General features: G+C 40.5%; 1 protein-coding gene across 10 annotated transcripts in view; it reads right to left on the bottom strand.

Annotated features, from left to right (window-relative positions):
• Positions 1 to 1,707: 1,707 nt before the first annotated feature.
• KRABD4 (KRAB domain containing 4) overlaps positions 1,708 to 13,596 on the bottom strand; it is a 22,838-nt gene continuing 10,949 nt past the window's right edge. For 7 of the 10 annotated variants that reach the window (XM_081809376.1, XM_081809377.1, XM_081809378.1 and 4 more), the window contains one exon: positions 1,708 to 1,966. In XM_081809376.1, coding sequence (XP_081665502.1) covers positions 1,749 to 1,966 — 218 coding nt within the window. In that variant the 3' untranslated portion in view covers positions 1,708 to 1,748. Of the gene's footprint in view, positions 1,967 to 2,860; positions 2,989 to 3,406; positions 3,476 to 13,596 lie in introns of all 10 variants that reach the window. The other 3 variants (XR_014141447.1, XR_014141446.1, XR_014141448.1) reach the window with 3 other exon arrangements.

Raw genomic sequence — 13,596 nt, 5'->3', positions numbered from 1 at the left:
CACAAATGGTGGCTTAGAACAGCACCCATTTATCAATTCATAGTTCTGTAGGTCAGAAATCCTGGTGGGCTTAGCTACTTTCTGTCTCAGAAAGTGGGAATCAAGGTATAGGCTGGGCTGGGATCAAGGTATAGGCTGGGTACAGGCTGTGGGGAAGGACCTACTTCTAAGTTCATTCAGGTTGTTGGCCAAATTCAGGTCCTTATGGCTGCTGGACTGAGGCCCTCATTTTCTGGCCGGCTGTCAGTCAGGGGCCACTCTCAGATCCTAGACGATGCTCGAAGATCCTTCCCCATGTCAGCAACAGAGAATCTCTCGTGTTGAACCCCTTCCATAGCTTCAAATCTCTGACTTCCTCTTTGGCCACCCAGCTGGAGGAACTGCCTTTAAAAAGCTCCTATGAAAAGATGAGGCCCACTCAGATCATGTCCTTTTGGCCAAAGAATGTAACATAACCAAAGAAATGGTATCTCATCATATTCATAGGTTTTACCCACAAAGGGTGTGGGGGGAGTAGATTATAAAAGAGAGTCCATGGGGGTCATTCTTAGAAGCATGCCTACTACAGTTGTTCATTTTGTTTTAACAACTACATCTTTCTGCCTGTTCTCATGTCTAGTAATCTGTATCAGACACTGTATATTAAAAAACTGTATAGTTTGCCTTTTCCTCTATTCAGCAGATCAAGTCTGGGACTGAGCACCTCAAACCAATCAGGGTTGTATTGCAGTGTTAAGATAACCTAGCTCTCTTTGGCGCTGTTCCTCAGGCTATCCCTTCTGCAGTTTTGTTTGAGAGCCTGTTGGGTCTCTGTCTCCCCAGACCAGAGGCTGCTTGAGATTTAGTTTCCCCCTTCATAGATACTGAGCTGAGCTCCTGCAGGCCTTTGGTTCAACCTGGACTGTTTCCAAAGCATGTGACACCACACAAGGGCTCACTTTGCCTTTCTGGCCCAGCCCACTAACCCCCCTACACCATCACAAACTCAGCAAACATCCTATGGACAAAACTAGTCATGCTCCTGGAGCTCTTTTCATTTCTAAGTCAGCCCTATATAACCTCTAAAAGCTCTTCTAGATCTCTTTCCCCTTGTGAAGTCTGGCAGCCTGGGCCAAGCCCATCCTCAGCTCACACCCAGAATCAGCAAATACCTCCAGATAATGGACAGCAATTGTCTGGTCACCTAGAAAAGGCACTTTACTCTCTAGAATTTTAATTCATCTAGTCCTCATTGTTTCCACAGCTCTGCAACAGCTCCCAAATATTTTTTTTTCCATTTATCCCGTTCCCCCCCACCTAGTTGTTGCATGATTGCTGGCCTGGCAAGACCAACTACAATGTCCATGGAAATGCAAGTCTGCTTATTACTTTCTATTAAACATTTAAATCCAAGACAAAAGTGAGACAGTAGTAAGTAACCACATACGATGTTCCCACCTTTCTTCCACTGGGTGAGGTCTGGAAGGATGAAGGGCCTTGTGGAAGAGCACACAAATGGGCTTCACAAAGGAGCCACGGACTGTGACTCAGAGTAAGTGGCTAATGCTTGCTATATGGCTTACTAGCTCTGTGTCTTAAACACACTCCTTATGATTGTTTCCTCAAGCTGTGAAACATCAGGATACGTGTTTGCTTGGGGGGCGTGGGACTGTCATTATCCTTGCTTATGAGTGTTACTGAGAAGCAGAAAAATCCATTAATGTACTATTTTTATGAAACAAAAAAGCCTTTACTTATGTAAAGAAAGTTTAAATTATGTTTTGAACACCTTCCCCGTGAGTAATATTTAGAGAGTCCTTGCTGTAGAGAAACAAAGTCTGAGCCTGGATAAGTGATTTTTCTGAAGGTTGTGAATTCTTGGCCACTTCGATCCTCTGTGCTTCCTTGTCTACTAACACAGCTTGCCACAGAGGCTGGTCTTGGCTTTCCTTGTGGTTGTCTATCCGGTCTCCAACTTGCCTGAATTCTAGGGAAACAAATGCAATGAATCATCATTTCTGCTATATATCGTGTTATGGGATAACATTAATTGATAAAAGCCCTGCTGAGAACCCCTGTCACTGGGACTTGGGCTGATGCGGATGGGCTCTCCCTGTGCTCCACCACTGCCACCTCCTCCAACTGCAAATACAGAGAAATGCTGGCTGATATTTAACAAAAATAATTAACACTCAGTCAAGCTGAAGATCAATGAAGAACATGATGTGACAAAAATGAAGAGGAGATTTAAAGTTGGGGTGAACAGAAACTGATGCTGTATGGCTCTGCAGTTGGGGGTTAAGGCTCTAACTCATGAGCGGAGTGGATTCTAGGCCACAGGACACAAATGTGCAAAGAACTAGAACTGAGCTACCTCCTAAAAGCTGAAGTCATAAAGGACATTGCAGCTTTAAAAATGGGAACTAGAAAGAGGTCACCCCCTGGGTGATGAAAACAGAAGAATCGGGAGTTATTTACAACAAATTAGAACTCTAGTCCTGTACCACAGGTAGGCATGCATGCCAGATGGACAACTGAAGTAGAATACAAAACCTAGGAGTTGAAAAATCCCCCTAAACAATTGGTCCTGCATTAGTGAAACCTCTGGGCCCCACTTAAAGGAGTTCACAGTAGGGGCGCCTGGGTGGCTCAGTCGGTTAAGTGTCAGACTCGATCTTGGCTCAGGTCATGATCTCAGGGTCATGAGATCGAGCCCTGCGTTGGGCTCTATGCCAAGCATGGAGCCTGCTTCAGATTCTCCCTCTCCCTCTGCCCCTCCCCACCCCTGCTTGTGCATGTGCTCTCTCTAAAGTAAATAAATGAATGAATAAATGAAATAAATAAATAAATAAAAGGAGCTCACAGTAAAAAAATTAAAAACCTTAAAAGGAAATGAGCCATGAGTTGAAACTTCAGTCCACAGAAAAACTTGCACGTGGAAATGACAGCTTCATAGCGGCTTTATTCACAATGTCCCAAACTGGAAGCAGCCTAGAAGCCCTTCAGTAGCTGAAAGGATGAATGAACTGGTACATCCATACAAGGAATATTGCTCGGCAATAAAAAGAAATGAGCTACCAAACTACAGAAAGACATTGAGAAACCTTAAATGCATATGGCTAATGGAAAGAATGGTTAAACTGTGGCAGATCCATTTAGTGAATACTACTCAGTGACAAAAAGGAAGAAACTACTAATACAAAAACTAGATGAATCTCCAGAGAATTATGCTAAGTGAAAAGAATCAATCCCATAAGACTACATACTATATGACTCCATTTGTATAATATTCTGGAAAGGACAAAATTATAAAAATGGAGAACAAATCAGTACTTGCCAAGGTTTAAGGAAGGGTAAGGGTAGGGGTGGGAAGAAATGGATATGGCTATAAAATTCCTTATGGTGATGGAAATGTTCTGTATCTTACCTGCATTCATGTCAATATCCTGGTTCTATTTTGTATTATAGTTTTGCAAGATGTCACCACTGGGGGATACTGCAAAAGGGTACAGGAAATCTCTGTATTATTTCCTTATCAGTGCATGTGAATCTAGTTATCTCAAAATAGAAGTCTAACTTAAAAAAATAACCAAATATTCCAAGGAGAGGAAAGGGGAAGCAAGACAGTAACAATCAAAAAAGAGAGGACAAAAAGAAAAGTAATAAAATTACAGAGTTAAATCCAACAATATACATAATCACATGAAATATAAGACTAAGAAAAAACACAATCATATTAATTAATCCATAAAAGCATTTGTAACATTCAATACCCAGTCATGATAAAAACTCTCACAAAACCAGGATTAGAAGGAAATATCCTCAACCTCTACCAGGCATCTATGAAAAACCCTACAAGGTAAATTATACCTAATGGTGAAAGAATGAATGCTTCTGGCCTAAGATCAGGAACAAGGGAAGGATGTTGCTCTCCCTATACCTAGCCAACATTATACTGAAGGTCTTAGCCAGTACAATAAGGCAAGAAAATGAAATAAAAGTATCCAGATTGGAAAGGAAGAAATAAAATAGTCTTTTACACAACTACAGGATTGTTCATGTAGACAATGCCAAATTATCGTCAAAAAAGCTACTAGCACTGATATGTGAGCTGAGGAAGGTCCCAGGATACAAAGTCAATATAGGAAAATCAATAAAACTTCTATAAACTAGCAATGACCAATGGAAAAATGAAATGCAAAAAAATGAACACACACAACACAAACCCCACCATTCTTGTTGTAAGAATACACAACAGGAATAACTTAAAATATGTGTAAGACCTGTCCGTTCAAAACTATAAAATATTACTGGGGCACCTGCGTGGCTCAGTTGTTAAGCGTCTGCCTTCGGCTCGGGTCGTGGTCCCAGGATCCTGGGATCGAGCCCCACGTCCAGCTCCCTGCTCCGCAGGAAGCCTGCTTCTCCCTCTCCCACTCCCCCTGCTTGTGTTCCCTCTCTCGCTGTCTCTCTCTCTCTAATAAATAAATAAAATCTTAAAAAAAAACTATATTACTGAAATAAATTCTAAAATACCTAAATAAATGGAGAGCTATACTGTGTTGATAAATTAGAAGACTCAATATAGTTGGCACAACCACAGATTTAATGCAATCTCCAACAAAATCCCCTGCAGGCTTTTTCTCATAGAAATTGACAACCTGATTCTAAAATTTATGTGAAAATAGCGAGGACCTAGAGTTGCCGAAATAATTATGAAAAGAACCAACAAATTTGGAAGACTCACACTACCTGATTTGAGCACTCAATATAAGGCTATAGTAATTAAGGCAGTGTGGTATAGACATATAGACTGATGCATATATATTCAACTAATTTTTGAGAAGGGTGCTAGGGAAATTAATTGAGAAAGAAGTCTTTTCGAAAATGTTACTGAAACAATCAAGGACTTTCCAACATGGTGGAGGAGTAGGAGACCTTAGTTTTGTCTGGTTCTAGGAATTCAGCTAGACAGTTATCAAATCATTTTGAACACCTGTGAACTCAACCAGAGATCTAAGAAAAGAATTGCTGCAATTCTACAAATAGAAAAGCGACCACTTTCTGCAAGGTAGGAGGTACAGAGACGTGAATACAAGGTGATATATCAGAAGATAAACCGCAGGGACAGGGAGCCTCCATAAGCCAGCTATGATACAGCAGCAAAGCACAAAATCAGAACTTGGACAAGTCTGCTCTGCTGAGGGACATCCCTGTCTGAAAGGTGCTCAGGTGGTGAAACGGAGTGGAATCCTAGGTGGGACAGTGTGGTCTCAGGATCCCTGGGTTACAGAAAGAACGGGGGTGCCTGAGTGCGGCAGAGTTCCCAGGCACTGGAGCAGGAAAGCTGGCTGCAAGCAGGGGCCCAGCAAGCAGCAGAATCACGGTGAGACCTCCCCCTTTCCCCGCCAGGAGGAGCAGGTGTGGGCTGCAGGAGTCTGCAGGGCTTGGAGACTAGAAGCAGGCTCGCATGCTTGAGATAGAAACATTGGGTCACAGGCCAGGCGAGCATGGAGTGTGGACAGAGACCAGGTAGACAGGAGTGATTGACTGCTTTTTCCCTGAGAGCTCACTGAGGAGTGGGGGGTGCAAACTTTAGGCTACAAGGCTGGCGATTGGGAGGCCGCCATTTTCATTCTCATCCTCTAAAGCGGAGCAGAGCATAAAGGCAAGGAGCCTTCAGGGAACAAAAGTCACAGAGAGCAATCTGGAGCCCCTTACTTAGCCCAGCCCCCTTGCAAGGGCGGTGCAATTCCGCCTGGGGCAAAGACACCTGAGAATCAGCACAGCAGGCCCCTTCCCGAGAAGATCAGCAAGAACATCTGGCTAAGACCAAGTTTATTCATCACACAGAACTGCAGAACTCCAGCGCTAGGGGAAAATAGTATATAGAATTCATGGGTTTTTTTCTCATGATTATTTAGTCTTTCAATTTTAATTTTTTTTTTCTTTCCCTTTCAACCAATTTCTCACTTTATCAATTATTTTTTGTCTTTTTTAATTTTCATTTTTATAGTTATATTCTATCATTTCATTGCATTTAATTCTATTTTTGTATATATAAGTTTTTCTTTCTTTACAATTTTGGGATGCAGTTTCTTATAACAAAAAGACCAAAATACAACCAGGACATAGTGTATTGCTCTGTTTTGTTCACCTGTTTATATTCTTTTTTTTGTCTTTTAAGTTTAATTTTTACAATTACATTCTATCCTTTCATTGTATTTAATTTTATTTTTGTACATATATAAGTTTTTCTTTCTTTACAATTTTGGGATCTAGTTTTCTAACAAACAGACCAAAACACACACAGGATCCAGTGTATTGCTCTGTTCTGTTCACTTTCTGATTATATTCTCTTTTTTTAATTCTTTTTTGGTATCAGGTCTCTTCTGATTTGCTTATTAGTGTATATTTCTCTGGGGTCGTTGTTGCCATTTTAGTATTTTGCTCTCTCGCTCATCTATTCTTTGGACATACTGACAAGAAAGGTGGAAAAACTCACCTCAAAAAAGAGAACAGGAGGGGCGCCTGGGTGGCTCAGTTGGTTAAGCGACTGCCTTCAGCTCAGGTCATGATCCTGGAGTCCCGGGATCGAGTCCCGCGTCGGCTCCCTGCTCAGCGGGGAGTCTGCTTCTCTGAGCTCTGACCCTCCCCCCTCTCATGCTCTCTCTCTCTCTCTCTCATTCTCTCTCTCAAATAAATAAAATCTTAAAAAAAAAAAAAAAGAACAGGAGGCAGTACTGACTGCCAAGGACGTAATCAATATGGACATTAGTAAGATGTCGGAACTAGAGTTCAGAGTAACGATTATAAAGATACTAGCTGGGCTTGAAAAAAGCATAGAAGATACTAGAGAATCCCTTCCTGGAGAAATAAAAGAACTGAAATCTCACCAAGTCAAAATCAAAAAGGCTATTAATGAGATGCAATCAAAAATGGAGGCTCCAACTGCTAGGATAAATGAGGCAGAAGAGAGAATCAGTGATATAGAAGACAAAATGATGTAGAATAAAGAAGCTGGGAAAAAGAGAGATAAACAACTACTGGATCATGAGGGGAGAATTCAAGAGAGAAGTGATACCATAAAGCAAAACAATATTAGAATAATTGGGATCCCAGAAGAAGAGGAAAGAGAGAGAGAGGCAAAGAAGGTATACTGAGCAAATTATACTTGTGAACTTCCCTAATTTGGGAAGGAAACAGGCATTCAAGTCCAGGAGGCACAGAAAACCCCCCTCAAAATCAATAAAAATAGGTCAACACCTTGACATGTAACAGTGAAACATGCAAATCTCACAGACAGAGAAAATCCTGAAAGCAGCTCGGAACAAGAGGTCCCTAACCTACAAGGGTAGAAAAATTAGACTGACAGCAGACCTATCCACAGACACCTGGCAGGCCAGAAAGGACTGGCATGATATATTCAGGGTGCTAAATGAGAAAAATATGCAGCCAAGAATACTCTATCCAGCAAGGCTGTCATTCAAAATAGAAGGAGAGATAAAAAGCTTCCAGGACAAACAGAAACTAAAAGAATTTGTGATCACTACACCAGCCCTGCAAAAAATATTAAAGGGGATCCTTTAAGTGAAGAGAGAGCCCAAAAGTAACATACACCAGAAAGGAACAGAGTCAATTTACAGAAACAGTGACTTTACAGGTAATACAATGGCACTAAATTCATATCTTTCAATAGTTACTCTGAATGTAAATGAGCTAAATGACCCAATCAAAAGACACAGGGTATCAGTCTGGATAAAAAGCAAGACCCATCGATATGTTGTCTACAAAGGACTCATTTTAGACCCAAAGATACCTCCAGATTTAAAGTGAGGGGGTGGAAAACCATTTATCATGCTAATGGACATCAAATGAAAGCTGGGGTGGCAATCCTTACATCGAATTAGATTTTACACCAAAAACTGTAATAAAAGATGAGGAAGGACACTATCATAACTAAAGGGTCTATCCAACAAGAAGATCTAACAATTATAAATATTTATGCCCCTGACATGGGAGCAGCCAATTAATAACAAAATTAAAGAAACACATTGATAATAATACAGTAATAGTAGGGGACTTTAACACCCCCCTCACTGAAATGGAGAGATCATCTAAGCAGAAGATCAACAAAGAAACAAGAGCTTTGAATGACACTGGACCAGATGGACTTCACAGATATATTCCAAGCATTCCATCCTAAAGCAACAGAATACACATTCTTCTCTAGTGCACATGAAACATTCCCCAGAATAGATCACATACTGGGTCACAAATCAGGTCTCAACCAGTACCAAAAGATTGGGATCATTCCCTGCATATTTTCAGACCACAATGCTTTGAAACGTGAACTCAATCGCAAAAGGAAATTTGGCGGGGCGCCTGGGTGGCTCAGTTGGTTAAGCGACTGCCTTCGGCTCAGGTCATGGTCCTGGAGTCCTGGGATCGAGTCCCGCATCGGGCTCCCTGATCGGCGGGGAGTCTGCTTCTCCCTCTGACCCTCCCCCCCTCATGCTCTCTCTCTCTCATTCTCTCTGTCTCAAATAAATAAATAAAATCTTTAAAAAAAAAAAAAAGGAAATTTGGAAAGAGCTCAAACACATCGAGGCTAAAAAGCATCCTACTAAAGAATGAATGGGTCAATCAGGAAATAAAAGAAGAATTTAAAAAATTCATAGAAACAAATGAAAATGAACACACAACTGTTCAAAACCTTTGGGATGTAGCAAAGGTGATCCTACGAGGGAAGTATATAGCAATACAAGCCTTTCTCAAGAAACAAGGTCTCAAATACACAACCTAACCCTACACCTAAAGGAGCTGGAGAAAGAACAGCAAATAAAGGCTAAACCAAGCAGGAGGTGAGAAATAATAAATATTAGAGCAGAAACCAATGAAATACAAACCAAAAGAACAGCAGAAGAGATCAATGAAACTAGGAGCTGGTTCTCTGAAAGAATTAATAAGATCAATAAACCCCTGGCCAGACTTATCAAAAAGAAAAGAGAAATGACCCAAATAAACAAAATCATGAATGAAAGAGGAGAGATCACAAGCAACACTGAAAAAATACAATTATAAGAACATATTCTGAGCAACTACATGCCAACAGATTAGGCAATCTGGAAGAAAAAATGGATGCATTCCTAGAAACATATAAATGACCAAAACTGAACCAAGCAGAAATAGAAAACCTGAACAGACCCATAATCAGCAAGGAAATGGAAGCAGTAATCAAAAATCTCCTAACAAACAAGAGCCAGGGCCAGATGGCTTCCCAGGGAAATTCTACCAAACATTTAAAGAAGAATTAATACCTACGCTTCTGAAGCTGTTTCAAAAAAATCAAAATGGAAGGAAAACTTTCAAACTCTTTCTATGAGGCCAGCATTACCTTGATCCCCAAACCAGACAAAGACCCCACCAAAAAGGAGAATTACAGCCCAATAGCCGTGATGAACATAAATGCAAAAATTCTCACCAAGATACTAGCCAAGAGGATCCAACAATACATTAAAAGGATTATTCACCACGACCAAGTGGGATTTATTCCTGGACTGCAAGGGTGGTTCAACATCCACAAATCAATGAATGTGATACACTACATTGATAAAAGAAAGGACAAGAACCATATGATCGTCTCAATAGATGCAGAAAAAGCACTTGACAAAGTATAGTATCCTTTCTTGATTAAAACTCTTCACAGTGTAGAGAGGGAGGGAATATACCTCAATATCATAAAAGCCATCTACGAAAAGCCCACAGTGAATATCATTCTCCATGGGGAAAAACTGAGAGCTTTTCCCCTAAGGTCAGGAACATGACAGGGATGCCCACTATCACCACTGTTGTTCAACATAGTACTAGAAGTCATAGCCTCAGCAATTAGACAACAAAAAGAAATAAAAGGCATCCGAATTGGCAAAGAAGAAGTCAAACTCTCAATCTTCACAGATGACATGATACTCTATGTGGAAAACCCAAAAGACTCCACCCCGAAACTGCTAGAATTCATACAGGAATTCAGCAAAGTGGCAGGATATAAAATCAGTGCATTTCTATACACTAACAATGAGACAGAAGAAAGAGAAATTAAGGAGTCAATCCCACCTACAATTGCACCCAAAACCGTAAGATACCTAGGAATAAACCTAACCTAAGAGTCAAAGGATCTGTACTCAGAAAACTATAGAACACTCATGAAAGAAATTGAGGAAGATACAAAGGAATGGAAAAACGTTCCATACTCATGGATTGGAAGAACAAATATTGTTAAAATGCCTATGCTACCTAGAGCAACCTATATTTCAATATAATTCCTATCAAAATACCATCAACTTTTTTCACAGAGCTGGAACAAATAATCCTAAAATTTGTATGGAACCAGAAAAGACCTCGAATAGCCAAAGGAATGTTGAAAAAGAAAATCAAAGTTGGTGACATCACAATTCTGGACTTCAAGCTCTATTACAAAGCTGTAATCATTGAGACAGTATGGTCTTGGCACAAAAACAGACACAGAGATCAATGGGAGAGAATGGAGAACCCAGAAATGGACTCTCAACTCTATGGTCAACTAATCTTTGACAAAGCAGGAAAGAATATCCAATGGAAAAAAGACAGTCTCTTCAAATGGTCTTGGGAAAATTCGACAGCCACATGTAGAAGAATGAAACTGGACCATTTTCTTACACCACACACAAAAACAGACTCAAAATGAATGAAGGACCTAAATGTGAGACAGGAATCGATCAAAATTCTAGAGAAGACAGGCAGCAACCTCTGTGACCTTGGCTGCAGCAACTTCTTCCTAGAAACATCGCCAAAGGCAAGAGAAGCAGGGCAAAAATGAACTATTGGGACTTCATCAAGATAAAAAGCTTTTGCACAGCAAAGGAAACAGTCAACAAAACCAAAAGACAACCGACAGAATGGGAGAAGATATTTGCAAATGACATATCAGATAAAGGGCTAGTATCCAAAATCTATAAAGAACTTAATCAAACTCAACACCCAAAGAACAAATAATCCTGTTAAGAAATGGGTAGGAGACATGAACGGACATTTCTCCAAAGAAGACATCCAAATGGCGAAAAGACACATGAGAAAATGCTCAACATCACTTGGCATCAGGGAACTATAAATCAAAACCTCAGTGAGATACCATCTCACACCAGTCAGAATGGCTAAATTAACACGTCAGGAAACAACAGATGTTGGCGAGGATGCATAGAAAGGGGAACCCTCTTACACTGTTGGTGGGAATGCAAGCTGGTGCAGCCACTCTGGAAACAGTATGGAGGTTCCTCAAAAAGTTGAAAATAGAGCTACCCTACAACCCAGCAATTGCACTTCTAGGTATTTAGCCCAAAGATACAAATGTAGTGATCCAAAGGGGCACTTGCACCCCAATGTTTATAGCAACAATGTCCACAATAGCCAAACTATGGAAAAAGCACAGATGTCCATTGACAGATGAATGGATAAAGAAGATGCGGTATATAAATATACAATGGAATACTACTCAGCCATCAAAAAAATGAAATCTTGCCATTTTCAACGACATGGATGGAACTAGAAGGTATTACGCTAAGCGAAATAAGTCAATCAGAGAAAGACAATTATCATATGATTTCACTGATATGTGGAATTTAAGGAACCAAACAGAGGATCATAGGGGAAGGGAGGGAAAAACAAAACAAGATGAAATCAGAGAGGGAGACAAACTATAAGAGACTCCTAATCATAGGAAACAAACTGAGGGTTGCTGCAGGGGAGCGGGGTCGGGGGGATGGAGTAACTGGGTGATAGACATTAAGGAGGGCACTTGATGTAATGAGTACTGGGTTATTATATAAGACTGGTGAATCACTGAACTCTAGCTCTGAAACTAATAATACACTATATGTTAATTAATTGAATTTAAATAAAAAATTAAAACTAAACATAACTCTTTACTGAAGATGTTAAGAAAAACCCTTATCGTCAAAAAAAATGTTACTGAAACAAATGGAATTGAGTATGCAAAAAATAGTAATAATATAAGAATGTTGACCTATACCTCACAAAAGATTTAAAAGTTAATTCATGGGGCACCTGGGTGGCTCAGTCGTTAAGCGTCTGCCTTCGGGGTCATGATCTCAGGGTCCTGGGATGGAGCCGCACATCGGGCTCCCTGCTCAGCAGGGAGGCTGCTTCTCCCTCTCCCACTCCCCCTGCTTGTGTTCCCTCTCTTGCTGTGTCTCTGTCAAATAAATAAATAAAATATTTAAAAATAAATGAAGTTAACTCATTATCAGTCATAGCTTTATTACCATTTTTTAAAGATTCTATCCATTTATTTGTCAGAGAGAGAGACAGAACAAGCAGGGGAAGCAGCAGGCAGAGGGAGAAGCAGGCTCCCCGCCGAGGAACGAGCCCGACATGGGGCTCAATCCTAGGACCCAGGGATGATGACCTGAGCTTAAGGCAGACTCTTAATGAATGAGCCACCCAGGTGCCCCTCCATCATAGCTTTAACTTTAAGAACCAAATTATAATCTTCTGTTAGAAAACATATGAGAAAAATCTTTCTTACCCTGGGTTAGAAAGAAATTTGATAAATGGGCCACAAATGCATGAACCAGAAGAGAAAAACTTGCTAAATTGGACTTTATCAAAAATAAAAACGTCTTCTTCAAAAGACACAAACAAGCCACAACTTTGGAGTTGCTGGAAAACACATGGAAGAGAAAGAACTTGCAACTAGAATATATAAAGATAACAGACAGACGTATTTAAAGGTATATATATTTATATGCATATATAAAGATAACAATTATATTACACACAAAAATGGCAAAAGATTACAATAGACACCTCATCAAAGATAAACAGATTGCAGACAAGCACATGAAAAGATGCTCAAGATCAACAGTCATCACAAAAATGCAAATTTAAGGGGTGCCTGGGTGGCTCAGTCAGTTAAACGTCTGCCTTTGGCTCAGGTCATGATCCCAGGGTCCTGGGATCAAGCCCCGCGTCCGGCTCCTTGCTCAGCAGGGGGTCTGCTTATCACTCCCCCTCTCCCTGCTCATGCTCTCTCTCTCTCAAATAAATAAACAAAATTTTTTTAAAAAGTGCAAATTTAAGTCACAATGAGCTACCCGTACACATCTACATGAAAAGTGTGTTGTTGGTGGGAAAACAAAATGGTATACCCATGTTGGAGAACAGTTTGGCAATGTCTTATAAAGTTAAACATATGCTTACCATATGACCAAGCAACCCTACTACAGATATTTACCCAAGAATATAAAAACATATGTCCACATAAATAGCTGTACAGTATGTTCACCAGTTTCATTAATAATAACCAAAAACCAGGAACAATTCAAAAGGGCATTAAGTGCTTCATGGATAAATGAACTGCGACATGACTTGGCTATAAAAGCGACAAACTGGGACGCCTGGGTGGCTCAGTCGGTTAAGCATCTGCCCTCGATTCGGGTCATGATCTCAGGGTCCTGGGATTGAGCCCTGCGTCGGCTCCCTGCTCAGCGGGGAATCTGCTTGTCCCTCTGTCTCTGCCTCTCCCTCTCCCCATACCTATGCCCGTGCTCCCAATCTCTCTCT

This window comes from Leptonychotes weddellii, chromosome X (assembly GCF_054177405.1).
Source record: "Leptonychotes weddellii isolate Sample4059 chromosome X, ASM5417740v2, whole genome shotgun sequence".
In the NCBI taxonomy this organism is placed as follows: Eukaryota; Metazoa; Chordata; class Mammalia; order Carnivora; family Phocidae; genus Leptonychotes; species Leptonychotes weddellii.
This window is presented reverse-complemented; position numbering and strand designations above follow the sequence as displayed.